General features: G+C 43.9%; 1 protein-coding gene across 4 annotated transcripts in view; it reads right to left on the bottom strand.

The window, feature by feature from the left end:
- Window positions 1–303: 303 nt before the first annotated feature.
- The window catches only part of kmt2a (lysine (K)-specific methyltransferase 2A), a 35763-nt gene continuing 20975 nt past the window's right edge, over window positions 304–15091 (bottom strand). For 3 of the 4 annotated variants that reach the window (XM_031584241.2, XM_031584242.2, XM_031584243.2), the window contains exons 24-35: window positions 14828–15021; window positions 14561–14722; window positions 8356–12829; window positions 8195–8278; window positions 7963–8042; window positions 7713–7886; window positions 7481–7555; window positions 7199–7373; window positions 6341–6448; window positions 6161–6244; window positions 5323–5452; window positions 304–5207 (exon numbers count right to left, since the gene is read on the bottom strand). In XM_031584241.2, the coding sequence (XP_031440101.1) occupies window positions 4932–5207; window positions 5323–5452; window positions 6161–6244; window positions 6341–6448; window positions 7199–7373; window positions 7481–7555; window positions 7713–7886; window positions 7963–8042; window positions 8195–8278; window positions 8356–12829; window positions 14561–14722; window positions 14828–15021 (6016 nt within the window). In that variant the 3' untranslated portion in view covers window positions 304–4931. The remainder of the gene's footprint in view (window positions 5208–5322; window positions 5453–6160; window positions 6245–6340; window positions 6449–7198; window positions 7374–7480; window positions 7556–7712; window positions 7887–7962; window positions 8043–8194; window positions 8279–8355; window positions 12830–14560; window positions 14723–14827; window positions 15022–15091) is intronic. The other variant, XM_012820205.3, reaches the window with a different exon arrangement.

Here is a 15091-nt window from a genome sequence, read left to right as displayed (position 1 = left end):
AGGAGCTCAACTCGTCTGAGCGGTTTAAGATATCTCTAAAATCTCTTAAAAACGTAATGTGATTTGCCTAATTAAGTGTGTAGGTATTAGGCCAATAATAACTAAATTGTAGTGACAGAATGAGATGAGAGGGAGCGAGAAAGCAAGAGAGAAGGGGAAGGATAGTGGCTGTAAATTGTGTTTGTCCATTACACCTTAAAAACTACATAATTGCAAGTGTAGCTACTGTAATCCACGGGAGCCCCACCACACACACACACACACACACACACACACACACCAAATGATGCACCGGAGTCACTGTGAGGAGTAAAGGAGACATGTTTATTACTTAAACTATCACTTAAATAAAAAAGGTGCATAGAAAATAAACATGATTAGAAACTTTCCTTTTTACACTTATGTACAATTGTATATTTTTTCTCATTATACATTCATCCTTAGTAGTTTGTGGTTTGCGATTGTAATTTAACGTTTTGTTTTCCTTCATTTCTGTGATATGGGTGAATACTGGTGGGCAACTCAGACAAGAGAGAAAGGAAGAAGAAAATATACTTTTCTTTTTTATCGTCAGTATTAAAATGGTCATTACTGTCTGTGGTTTTCGGTTAAGTGCAGTACATGTGTCTGTGTCCATATCCTCCCAGCAACATCTAGCCGTCAATGGAGCTGCCACCAGGCTCCTCATATAGCAAATGCACTCCCTACACAAGGGAAAAAAGGCTTCCAAATGCTGAAGAGGCATTATCTCTCCATCTTGACTTGCGCTAGAGAAGATGAGGATGTGGACATGCAGATGAATTTTTACGGATATGCCAAAGTTACATACAAAATAAATAAATAAAAAGGATTAAAAATCATTATTATTATTATTAAAAAAAAAAAAAAAAGAACAACTCAAGCTTCAAAATGTTAGAGAACAGTACAGGACACTTGGGTGGGTGAAGAATAGGATTATTATTCCTTTTCCTGGCCATGACAAACTTATTCATACCACATCAGTCCAAATCCTGCTTCAGAATGTACAGAGCAAAAACGAAACACTTCCACTAGAACGATAAAAACACAGGAAAATAAAACGTTTGACCTCAAGAAGTTTACAACTACAGAATACATTTACATTTTTCATGATTATTAATATTGTTCCTTTCTAGAGAAGAAAAAACAAAAAAGGAAAAAACGGCAATGCACGGGCACAAAAGAACAGATACTGGATGCACATTTACAAAATGAAGGTTAGTTACTTTGAAAGGATTCTGAAACTCAAAGTTATTGTTGAGTACATCAAACATGATTATTAACCATTAAGAGACTGTTGCTGCTATTGTAACTAAGTTTGTCTGTCCATTCCATATATTGTGAAGATATTGACTTAGAAAAAGTACTATTTATACATTACGCTCCTGTATGCGTGTACGTGTGAATGTATATATCGGATACTGTAATTACATGTAGAGTTGTAATACCACTGAGAAATGATGTCACGGTACGAAGTCTAAGGAACAACTGAATTGGTCTGCCTCTTTGAGTTCTGACTGACTGACTGACTGACTGACTGACTTGACTGACGGTTTTCACCGGTTTGTGAAACATCTCACACCAGATTGATGTGAAAAATGGAGAAAAGCTGCAAAGCCCTTGGGATCAGTAACATTATTACTCATGTCCTAGTTTCTATTTCTGTGTTACCGTTCCAACATATGTTCTTTCCGTGACTAGTCTTTCCCTAAACAAATCATCCCAGCCTTTCTTAAAATACTAAAATGAACACCAAACAAATACAATAAGAGTCGATATATTCATATATATATATTTACCAATACATTCAATAAGGGCCAAACTGCAGAACTGCGGGAGCCGACCCAAACGTAATCTTTATCCCTGAATTAGACGAGAAACCACAGGCTTGTCAGGGCACGGCGATGTGGGTTATGTGGCCGACCTCCACCTGAGTTCTGTCCGTACTGACCGCCTGGGGGTGGGGTGGGGGGTTGGAAGGGTCAGAGCGTGCAGTAGAGCTCTAGAATCTAGAGCTAGAACTCCTGGATGAAAAAAAATAAACAAGATGTGTGCTTGAGGTGCCTGTGCTGACTTGGGCAGCCAGTTGCTTCCGAAGATAAACTCTGTTCTAGTCTTCCTCCCCACCACCCTAAGAATGTGTTGGTAAATTGCTGTTTTCACTGACCACCCAAGGAGGGGGTCAGGGCTCGACTGCCGTGTGTTTATGCTGTTAAACAGCGAAACAAACAAACAAATTAAAATGAACAAAAATCAACATACAAAACGTACAGAGTATGAATAAAAAGTACTGGCCTAAGCGGTCTGTCTCTCAAAGAGTAATTCAAGCCAGAATTGCATACAGCAGCAATCTAGAGAGTTTTTGTTCTGAAAGATATGCATAGTACCCATGTCTCTTACAAATCGTCCAAATGCTCTTGAACCAGCCCCTCTCCTCACAGCCACGAGACAAAAAATATTTGTTGCCTGTTTACTTTGGGGAACTGGGGAATTGAGAGGGTCAACAAGCAGGAAACCAATTGAAGGACCGCCGATATCCACCCCCAAAAAACCCCAGCAGACCAGGTGCCTTCCGAACACACGCCCCTCTATGCTAGTGTCACTGTTAAGGCCATCATGTCATACAAATGAGAAGATACACCACTGGTAGTCACAAGCTCATTTCTTTGACAGTATGTGGGTGTGGGTAATTGCTGAGGCCTCGGCTCCCTCATGAAGCCGACGCTGAATTATATCTCAGTGTCTGATAAGGCACCTTACTCCTAAGGAGGACCAAAGAGCATTCAGTGGGATATCTGTGTCTCGTACGTTTGAGCTCAATATTTCTGTGTGTGTGGTAATATCCGGAGAAGTGAAACAATGATCTCCTTCTAAACAATAATGACCACAGGGAGTGCTGAAACGGAAGAGGCTAGGCTGTTCAGTGCCTGGGTAGTTAGGAGACCCTTGGGCCCTCGGGACCCTGGAGCTGTAGTGCTTCATGAAAACTCTTGGACTGGGCTGGCCTCTGTAGCCTGGGGTTTTACGGTTACTTTACGAAAATAATTCTTCCTGATAAAAAAATACACAGAAAACTGGGGCGTTAGCTTTTCAAAACTTTGGATATAGTCTTGCGTTTACAAAATATAATAGAACAAGACAAAACCAAAACGAGAGAATAAAGATGAAACTATGCTTATGCCTATGAAAATAGAGTCAATGAGAGACCAAATACTCTGAGGGGATTGGCGAAGGGGCTGGCAAAGGGAGAAAATAAGCACGTATCAACTCCCCGACCCTTTACAGCTGACCAGCGCTACAAGAGGTCACTAATACAAAAGACGCTTGCTTAAGAGTGGCAACAAGGAGCTACTGGTGGACTGCTCTCTCGAGACAGTAACTGCTTCAGTCTGAAGTCTTACAAAAAGAAACCGAAAGAAAGGCAGCTCTACAAATGTCAGACCAAGCATTAGTGTTTGTAAACCTCTTATTTCCTACAAATATGTTGTTAAAATAAATACAATGTTTTATTAAAAATATAAATACCATCATTTGGTGCTATTCACTAGTGAGTGCTTTTCAGTCTTTCGTATATAAAAATATACATATTATTTACACATTGAAAGAAAACGCCTGATATCGTAAAAAGATAAAACTTCCAACGCAAAACAGACGTCATATTTTTATACTCAATTGCCAACGTTAATTATTAAAAGCAGCAGGAGGAATTTTCTCGTATTGGTCTAAAACAAGCATAAAATCGATCAAGGTATCACGTTTGCTCAGCTCAAGTCAATATTTTTTCTTTAAATCCAGTCATCATGGAAACAGCCATTACATGCACACACTTTTGACTCTCTCTTTTAAGAAAAGATGGCTCTGCTATCATTCGTCCTCAAACGACCAACTCAGAACAGTTACCGGACCTACTCTCCCTTTCTACGCACTCAGGCAACCAACTTGCCGCTCTACTGCACTCCCTCAAGTTGCTTGGCTGTCAGTCCACCAGGATCTCAGCCTGGCCAATCTTTGACAGTCTTCGCTCCACTCTGGACCAATTCTACAGTATAAGAACACGAAGCATAGGGACACTCACAAATATCAACATTACTGCAATCAAGTTTAAAAAAACAAAAACAAAAAGTTAACAGCTGATGAACATAATCTAGTCATCCTACTGAGTCAGCACAAGATTGCAGAATATTTACAGTGTCTCAAACATGGACAGACAGGCAGCGCCTCAGTAAAAACTAACACGGCTGTCTGAAGGCTTCAGTATACATTCAGTGATGGAGAAGATGTGTTAAAGAATGCCATGCTTGGAAACAAAATACATAATAATAAGGGCTTTCATTGATCATTTTTGTTGATTCAGTTTGAGTCAGATTTTTTTTTTTAACCCCTCCCCAAAAAGAATTGCACTTTGGTGTAAAATGGATCTAACGTGGATCTTCTTATTTGTAGAGATCCATCACATTCTGGAAGCAGGGGCAGAAGGGATTGAGCGTTATCAAATAAACCGTATCAGTTTCTCACAGGCCATATCTGAAAAATTAAGGTAAAAGTGGTGATGTACAGATTTAAAACATATGGGGAGGACATACACAAATGTCTGGGGCACTAACTTTCCACTGGTAAGAAAAATCAACGTTCTTTTAAAAACAAACAAAAAAAAAATGTCGGTAGGCCAAATGAATTGCTCTCGGTTTACGACACTGAGAAACAGTCAATGGAATTTAACAAAAACCAAAGAGGCACAGTAATTTCATCCTTCCGGAGAACACAAGCACACTGAACAGCTCTGACGAATAACAGAAGCCCCTTTCAAACTCCTGCTACCTCTTCAGCCCTTCAACCACAGGAAAAGTAGAACTGCTGTGGGCCACCATCAGCAAGGGGCGGCTGCCAGAGAAGTGTTAGAATGCCAGAGGGACTTAGTTCAGGAACTTGCGGCACTTTTTGGCTCCACAGTTACAGGGCAGCTTATTCCCAGGTTCCTCAATGGGGAACTTGTAGTCGTAGGTGAGCTCCTCTCCTCGGTAGATCTTGCGCAAGGCGAAGATGACAATGTGCTTCTGACCTTCAACAATGATGACGCGAGAGTAGCAGTTGGGCTCACAGGAATGGTTTATGAAACGCGCTGCGTTGCCATGCATTGTGGCGTCCACCACCTCATAGTCATCGATCCTAAACATGTAACAGCCAATCCCCTGGAAAAGATGACAACCCAATTAAACTATGCTAAATGGCTGGGAATGTGTACATACGCAAAAAAAGCTGATCATTACATACAACAAAAAATGATTCGTTATTTCTTGTCCTCACCTTTTCATCATAAGACTTCTCCCGTTTGTCAGTGAGAACAGAGCGAACAACGTTGCCGGAGTACTCGATGATCATCTCTCCGGCGTCAATATTTCTCTTGCAGTACAGACCTCGACCGTGAATGGCTGACCTGGAAAAGCAGCCCAAACAGAGAAGGTGTGTTAAAGGCCTTTTATTTACACCTTCGCAGTACTAATTTCAAACCTACCTATGTTAAGTATCCTTAAGGCACTATAAATAATACTGTGCATAACCCTAACCCAGAGTGCATCTTGTGTATCATATTCTAAGATAAAAGTACACTGTTTGTATTCATTAAGGACAGAGTATCTAGGGACAGTTAAGTAACGGACAATGTATAGCATGCTGGTAAGTATTGGAATATAAATCCCGACAGGACGAATGTCTTGTTTCGTCCTGAAGGGCTTTATTTTCCGATACAGACCAGTGAATAATATCCCACTTATTAAAGGGTTACTTGTCAAAACCAAAATATCCAAAATATCTCTTTTTAAGTGATTTTGATAGTTTTTCATGCAAAAGTTTGAGGTCAAGTTATAATGAATTTCTGTTATGATAAGTGAACGGATTGATTGCAGAATGATATGAAAGATGTGAATCAGAAGCACAAAACCCGTTGTCAATGGCAATGGTCATTCATTTTTTGCAGCGGTCATTATGAAGAAATATCGGCCATCTGAAAGTTGGGGCGGCCCATTCACACTAATTATTATTATTATTACTATTATACGGCTCTTAAGAATGCTGCAGAATGTTCCATTGATTTGACCATTTTGATCCTAGTTTACAAATAGTATTAATATCTTTGCCCAACTACCTGTACACGCCTACTGTGTCCCAGGATGTTTTCTTCAGGTAGCGGAGTCTCTTGGGCATGGGCAGATCCATGCTGATGGCAAGGCTGTGAAAGAAATTAGACACAACATTCCTGAGCGCCTGAGTGCACGAGGGTGATGAAAGACACACATGCCACATATGCAGAGACAGCTTGTCCTACCGAGCTGACTTCAGCTGTGCCTCCTCTTCCTCCTCCTCCTGGGGGTTGTACTCCGGAGGCTGGCGGTGTTTGGAAGCCAGGAAGTTGAACATGTCAAAAACTGACCTCCTGGGGGGTGGGTGGAACAAACAGCACATAAAACAATAGTCAATAGTGACCTTGTGGTTACAACAAACATAGACATTTTTCTCATTTTAAGAGCTGTCCTTTGCCTCTTCACAAAATATTTGTTTAAAACAATAGTCAATAATCCGTCTGGACTGAGTATTGTGTTACTATGACTGACAGTTGGCAATGTGAAATCAATGGGCTGATGTAAATCTATGAAAGCAGCACAATCAGTCCACATAAAGACATGCTGTCATCCAGTCGTCCTCGAACTTAACTTCCAGTGGCACTCTGTCTGGATGGATGTAGGAGATTAAGTTGTTGGTCTGACTTGGCAGGCTTTTGCCTTTAATAAACAGGTACCAGTTTTGGGGCCATCATATTCTTCACAGCTGTTGCTTTGACTTGACTAGTCATGATTAACTATTTTCACTCCCACACAGAACTTTTCTGCCCTTCCATCTTTTTTTTCTTCAAATTTTCTCTCTGATCTTTTTCACCTCCATTTGCTGCTTAAGAAAAATGGACCCTGCTATTGGCGCAGTGAGAGTCTAGTCTGCTAATTTGTGCCTGACAAAAAAAAAAGAAGCTTAAAATATGTTGGAGAATGTAAGTAATATTTTCCTGATTAATGATGTATTATTCCACCCACCCGCAACTCATCCACGATTAATTTCGAATGTTCATTTTTATAACTCAGCCCCTCCGATCTGCGGATATAAATGCGATTCACGCATCACTATTCTGTACCTATGGTGTAGCTCCACTCTGGCAGACCCGTGAGGGTTGATGGGAGGCTCGTCAGAAACCTCGGGTTTGTGGAAGCGAAAGCGGTAGTTCTGGCAGTATTTGGCACCATACAGCTGTTCCAGGAGAAACACCACAGTGTGGTGGAGCACGCCAAGCATCCTGAGCCCGTTTACTCCTGAGGCACCGACCATAACAACGAGAACAAGAGACACAAACACATTAACAGGGCTGAGATTTTTCTGTAGGGGTGGAGAACTGCACTGGACTAGATGCGATTCTCACCCTCGAATGAAAGCTCCTTGAGTTTGGCATTCGACCGTGCCTCCTTGACTTTGTGTGTCAGAGACTTCCAGGCCTCTGTGGAAGAGACAGTTGTTGGGATTTAATAAAATGCAGCTTTTAAGATTTTAAAGACGTGTCCCGTGTTGCATGACAAAAAACAGGAGTAGTAGTAAAAACTGAGGAAGTATACAGGGGATGGGGAGCAGAATCAACATGTGCCTGCCTTTCATACCTTCAATGCTCTCACAACGGATCTGAAAGCCATCTTCACTGGATATTTCAAACATGAGGCCCTTCTTGGGCTTGTAGTCTGAGATGAAGTCCCTGCCTCCTTTGTCGTCCTCCTGCTCAGATGAAGCCACCAGCACGATGCCAGAACCCTTCCCACTGTTCTGAGTAGTTGGACCTGGACAGAGAGCAATGTTAGATAACATTACTTAGTAAATTAAATGGCAAGTTTAACCCAGGTCTAGGACACTCACTTGTGGCTTTGGACTCCTCATCACAAAGTTCTGTTGACATCTGGTTGATAGGGGATGCTTTGGTCATCACAGGAGCATCACTGAAAATGAATCAGGAAAGACTTTTTTAAGCCGGTTTCAATATGATTTATCCAGACTTTTATGAATAGACAGACCACACTGGACATCAACGCACCAGAAAAGAGTGCTCATACACAAACAGTTATCTTCAACTAACAATTCAGTTTACTACCTTTTATTTGAACCTTTTTCCATTGGTCTGTCTGTGTCCATTGGCTCAGGAATGACTGGCTGCTTAGTCCTGTACAAAAACAAACTAAAAATTATGAATGAAACAAAAAGCAGGGTAGAAATACAAGTCTGTGGGTACACTTAAGTTTGGCAAGTTCTTACCCTGAGGATGACGGTCGGCCAGCAGAACTCACATCTCCCTGGGGCGATAGGGGAGACTCTGCCTGCAAACCCTTCGGCTTCTTCCCACTGGCCTTCTCAGGTGTTGATCGAGTCCTTTTGGCCTTTTGCTTCCCTTTCCCACCTGCTGTAGGTGGTGCAGCTGTGGTGGTTGACTTGAAAACTTGCTGTTGATTTGTTTGGAGAGTCCACGAACCCTGGGTGAATACCCCGACCACTGGCTTGCTGGGATCCTGGGCCATCAAACTGGGGGCAGGACACATGGATCCTGCAACATTTCCACTCTGATCAAGTGCTTGTGGTTTGTCTGCCATGATTCGGTTAACTTGTTGGTGATGCAGGGTGCTCTCTTGGTCCACTTGCTTGTTTACAGACATGCTGAGTGTTTGTTGTGGTGGAATAACGCATATACTACTGGCGATAGACGTCTGCACTGGGTGAGTCAGCTGCGGCATCATGGGCCCTCCGGCATGGAGAACCATCTGTTGGTCTGGAATGGTCAGATTGTGTGGGCTGGCTTTGAAGAGAAGATTGCTGAAGGACCCTGTGATTTCAGTGGAACTCAGGAGTCCGGGTGTGCTCAGAGAAACGGAACTCGCGCCGAGAATATTGCCAGCTCCACTGGATGGCATGGACACAACATTCAGCACTGACTGGTTTGGATTGAGCCCTGAAACGGTACACGGCAATAGGTGGGTAGACGTGTCCTGCCCCAAGATGCCAGGCTGAGCACTGGATGAAATGGAAATGGAAGGCTGTGGGACTAGCATCACCCCTGATTTTGGTCGTTTAATGATATTTGGGATTTTGCGGTGGGACGTGGTGGTTGCTGTGGTTAGCGTGCCCAATTCAACCAAACCAGACTGTGTGGAAATCCCAGCTGTGATTTGAGGGGATGACAAGTTTATAAGGGTCATGTTGGGTGCAACATCTGATGGGGCTAACGGTGGCTGGCTTCGGGAGCGAGGAAGTTTCTTGTTTTTGCGTGGCTGCAGCCGGCTAATCTGGCGCTTCTTGCCGTGTCCTGAGGAAAGCACGGACGAAGAGGGAGACAGAGATAGTGCACTAGAGACCATTGCGACACTGGGAGCCAAATCGGGCCTGTGTCCTGCCTCCGACACAATAATCTGTGGGTCATGTGAGGGGATGCCTATGATGAGGCCTGATGTGGTGTTGGGAATGACCGGTTGGAAACTTGCCTGAGTAGTATTAGTAAGGGTATGAATATGAGGGTGGTGAGACATGGGTATTAAGCCCTTTCCACCCGCTGGAAATATGGACTGAGTGGGGTTGAGACCTGTAGTGAGAGTCATGGAGCTCAACACAGATGAACTAGTGCTCATAACCCCTGTGGCACCGACGGGGGGTGCAATTTGTATCTTCTGTGTTACTCCATTAGGTAGAGTCTGCAAGACGTAGAGTGGCTGCATTCGCTGATTCACAACGATCAATTTATCTGGGGCAGGTTTGAGATGAGAGGAAGGGGTTTGAACAGCAGTGCTAGCAACCTGAGAAGGCCCAGGGCTTACAGCAGTGACAGGTATATATTTCTGACCTTGCAGAGGCAAAGGAGGTGAACTTGGTAAACCTGGCGTACCAGAGGTTCTGGCAACGTCCTGGTTTTCGGGTTCCACCACTTGACTGACTTGACCGGAAATGTGCTCACCCTCGATGTCGGAAATGAAATGCTTAGGCGGCAGCTGGTCGTCGGTTACCTGCGAATCTCCACCTTCTTCCTCTGTCTCCTCGCACGTGCTCACTCCTGGCTTGTCTCCAGCTTTCTCCACAGTTTCATCAGTAGTCAACGACAAAATAGTGCTCTCTGAAGCGTCTGAAATGAGGGTGCTGTGATTCTGGTTTGTAACGGAAGGGCTGCGCGTCGTTAGCACGGAGAGGTCAGAGGGCAGCCCAAGCTGCAGGCTGTAGGACTCCTCAACGGAAATGGTCGAGTTGACGCCACTCTCCACAGCCTCAGTGCTGGGCAGTGGTTGAGAGAAATCATCAAAGAGTATGTCTTTCCTCCGATTAACATCAACCCCATATCCCTCACCCAGCAAAAGCTCAGGGGAAGATGACTCTGGCTGCTGTCCCAAGGCCTGCATTGATGGAGTATTCAGCACAAAATCCATGATGTCAGACGGCAGGATGTTGCCACAGTCATCACTGTAGTTGTTGTCGGAGTCAGACTTGAGCAGGTCGGTGGTGAGAGACAACTGTGCCTCCAGAGGGTCTTGTCCCTGTGACTTCACGCCCCCGAGAGACAGACAAGACTCCTTTTGATTCTTCCTGCTCTCTCTGCTGCCGCCATTTCCCCCTCCAGCGCTGCTGTCAGAGTCTTTCCCTGAGCCTGCTGCCATCCTATCTGCCCGACTCTCCCGGTTCTTCCTTTTGCCAGAGGTTTTGTGGGTAGCCGATGTTGTAGCAGTTGTGGTGCTGCTGGTACTCAAGCTGGCATCACTCTCTGAGCCGTCATCAACGCCATCCAGCTGGCCAATTTGGGGACGGCCAAGACTCAAGGGTATGGCTGGCGATTCTTCCATGTGACCTGCACTCTCTTCAGCATTTTCATTCAGAAATCTTCCAAACTGGGACCCTCTGCCCACACCTTCTACAGGGTGCAACCTGACATTACGATTGATGATGGTGCGTGTGAAGTTGTAATAATAGGAGTCTTTGTTTGGACACTGGCTTAGCCCACCTTCCTCATCTTCACCACTATCCTCCGACAAAGAAGTGCTCATATCATCTGCACCGTCAACTTGCCCCTCAGCAGAACGCTTGCTCACTCCAGACCGCTTTTTCCCAATTACCTCTCCACCTCCATAGAAGTCAATATCTTCCACGCCGTACGAACGCACACCGTAGAAAGGCGTCAAACCAAAGATCATATTGGCACGAGCCCGTGTACTACGCCGTGGATACCTTCGCTTCGCTGACCCCGACCCATCGCTGTCTTCCTCGTGCTTGTCAATGCTGCCATCGTCCTCCATGGATGGATCCTCTCCATCTTCGGGCCCCTCCCCCTCTCGCAGATGTTCTTCACAGTCCTCTGGATGAGCTTGGCTCTCTGACTCGGAGCTTTCTGAACTAGCAGACGGTGAAGAGAAGAGGACTGCACAGGTGGACCTCCTCTGAGGACCTTGACTAGCTGGGGTGACTGCAGTTGACAGATTTGTATCAGAGCCTGTACTGATCACTTTGGTCCCATTTGGGTCTATTTTTGGAGAAATTAAAGATGCTTTTCCAGTGGGTTTCTTTTCCCTTTTGATCAGCTCCTTGCTTGCTTTGGTTTGATTGTGAGTTGCCCTCATACCTGTATCAGAGCCTGTTTCTGGCTGCCTTCCCTCTAAACTAGAGCTGTTCTTGCTCTCTGCACTGAACCTCTCCCTGGACTTTAGTGGTCTATTCCCTCCTTGACCATCATGTTTATCAACTGCATTTGTTCCAGATGCTTTGGTGTTGCTGCTGTGTACTGCAGATTTGCTGTTTTGAAAGTTTTGGTCTTGACTGAGCGTTTTGATGTCACTGCCCTTTTTGTGGAGGGGGGTCTTGATCTTCTTAGTAGTTTTCTCCCTCTCCTTCGATGCCTCAATGCTTCCACTGAATCCCATTTTGGAGCTTGTCTCTTTGGTGCTGGACGTCCTGTAACCGGCGGTTACTGCTGGTGTTGCCTGAGACCCGCGTTTAATGTCCTCCTCTCCAACTGTGGCCCCAGAGGACCAGCGGGGTTTCATGGCAGCAGCAGGAGCAGGCCCAGTCAGATAGTCATGGGACTTTCTCCCTCCACTTTTGCGGTACGGAGGCTTTGGGGACCCCGGCATCCCTGTGTCTTTCCCGGCTGGTGTCCCTTCCTGGATGGGATTTCCTCCGTCTTTGGGTAAAGCAGCTTGGGGCTGGCAAGACAGGAGAGTTGATTCGGCCGGAAGAGCTGTGTCTTTCATTCCCTGCTTCCCCTTCTCACTCTTGGAGCTGCTGCTCCTCTGGTGACCCGTAAGAACAGCTGTTCCCAGAGGTGGCGATACCTGGTTCATCCCTGACATCAGAGTGGATGACTGCACAGCCTCTGCTTCAGACTGTTTTCCAGATGGTTCTCGGCTGCCGTCACCTTTTTCCGTGACACTTAACTGCCTCTGCTGAGATCCTGGGCCTGAGGCGCTAACCTGACAGTTCAGGGACTTCACACAAGCAAAGGGCCTACCCTTGCCCGTGTCCCACTGTGCACGATCCCATGTGTAGGAAGAGAGGGATGAGGCAGCAGAAATGATGGAACAAGATGATAGTGTGCTTTGCTGACTGAACAGATTACTGCCTTGTGGCGTTGGTGTTATTGTGTTTCTGGACAACTGAGCTGAGAGAGAGGAAGTGCTGTGTCGCCGGGATCCAATTCGTCCGAGACTGAAGCTCAGCAGTGGGTCACCCACAGTCACAATTTCATGTGCTGAACTGGTGAGGCCTCCTGACAAATAAAAGATAAAAATGATTTGAAATGAGTTAATTGTCTCTATTTGGAAGGTGCAGAAGCACATCTAAAGCATCCACAGAGCCAGATCTTATACTTTAGTACACTTTCAAGTAACCCATATCACATGAGTCTCAGTGTTTTTGCAGTGGTGGTAGTCTATCAGCTTAAGTTCAAACAGCTAACGTGAACTAGTAAGTAAGACTGTGTTGTCAAAATGGTAGGCAATTACTGTGTCCCACAATGCAAAAATGAACATCTGTAAGACAACGGAAAGTAATTTTACAGGCTTCCTAGAGACCCTCAAAGATGGAATCAGTGGATACAGCTGCAGCTCATTGAGTTAATTCATTCATTCATCTATTGAAGCTATACGCCTACCTGTTGTAGCCTAAATCATTTGTGAATTAGACTGAAATCTTTAGTTAGAAAATATGCCCTGGTAATAACATTATGGCTTCATTAATTAATTGGTTTTAGAAAAAGGGTTGTTAAACTAGCCCAAACTAGCAGCTCTATAATTGGTATCTCATTAAAAGTTAAATTAACTACTTACACATTATATTATTCTGCCTCGAACATGATGTTAAACCAGTGTAAATAGTGTTTGAACATGATGTTTAACTTGTGAAAATAGTGTTCAAACAAGATATTAAACTAGTCTATAAGTGCTCGAACATGATGTTAAACTTAAGCCTCTAAAGTGTTCTTGTGCTTCCATTGCACGAATGAACAAAAAATATTAAAATACTTTTTAACTGTTATTAATTAGTTTTCTAGTGTATGTGGAGTTTAAGTGGGGTTTAAAGAGAAACAAAAAGCACAAAATCTGTAATTTTGATGGAAAAATAAATCACAAAAAAAAAAACAGCTAAATCCTGGAGGGACTGTATAGGCTATATCTGGATACTGGAGGTTGAACTTCATGTGGAATCTCGATTGGTTTGAAAAGTATGCCAGGATGGTTGTGGGGACAGGATATACTATATTTGCAGTTTTTTAGAATAGTCAAATCAGAAAAGTCAATTTTGGTAATTTGCAAATGGGCAGAATATGCAGCGTATATGCTATTCGGTGCTATGATGGGCTACTGATCAGACAGCTGTTTTTCCTGCCAGTGGGTTTAAGTTCTTCATTTTGTGACACAACTGCTACATCTCTATTGAAGTTTATGGCCAACCAATAGTGAAATAATGGTTCAGCTAACGTTGGCACCTTGCACTGTGCATGCTACTAAGCATCAACAGGCCACCTCTTGGCGAGTTTCCCCATGCCTTAGAGGTCTTAAATTAAATCAATACAAATTGAGTGCCCTCAGTCAGGCTTCAAACCAGGAGTCAAACTTTGCCACCATAATGCTAATATAGTGCCTTCTGTAAATAGTGGGTCAAAGAAGCATTGTGTATGAATAAATACAGTCAGTAAACATGTTGTAAAGTTTGTTTTGCAGTCACTTTATTTCATATTTTTAATTACCTATTGATATTGACTCCGACTGCTGGCATACTACATGCGGATACCACCCAGGTACAACAAAACTCCCTCCCCCTAGAGGAAACACTGAAGCTGCATATTTTCAGTGGGTATAAGGTGCGTTACTAAGAGACATGTTTCAAAACTTCACAAACGCAAGAATGCGAATTTGAGTAACACTAATTTACTGTAGAACATCTCATCTTCACATACACAGTGTAGACGTGTGCAAAGAGAAAAGCCTCCAAACAGTACCTGGAGAGGGAAGTGGTCTGGAGATAGAAGACCTCTGGCATGGTGGATAGCTGGGGTGCCTGTTTCGGAAGAGCAACTTTGGCCTGGAAGCTGCAGTCGTGGACTTGCAACAGGACAGCTTCGCTGAATTCACCAGCTGAGATACTGTTGTCATCTCCATTTCTGTTTGAGTATTAACTTTTTTTTAATGACATATTCTTGTTGATCACAAAGGTTCACATTAACATTCAAAGGATGTACAAAAAAACTGTGGATTTTGTGGCTTACCTGAGACCGTTGTGGGGCTGTGAGCAATGGTAAAGTTGTCCTCACAGGGTACTGTGCTGCCAATGACGGTTTCTTCTAGTCTACCTATGCTGTCAATTACTGTTTCTACCACTGGGGGGCGATACACTAAGATCCTACATGTGTAAACACAACGCTTGCGAGCATCAATGGTGCTCCAATAAACTCTTGAACACCTGTAGGAGTGAGTAGATATTGCAATTAGTCAACTGACATTTTATTCCAACTCACATACTTGTTCTGCAT

The sequence above is a fragment of the Clupea harengus genome, chromosome 17 (assembly GCF_900700415.2).
Source record: "Clupea harengus chromosome 17, Ch_v2.0.2, whole genome shotgun sequence".
Classification (NCBI taxonomy): Eukaryota; Metazoa; Chordata; class Actinopteri; order Clupeiformes; family Clupeidae; genus Clupea; species Clupea harengus.
The sequence above is the reverse complement of the archived record's forward strand: the minus strand, read 5'-3'. Positions and strand labels throughout refer to the sequence as shown.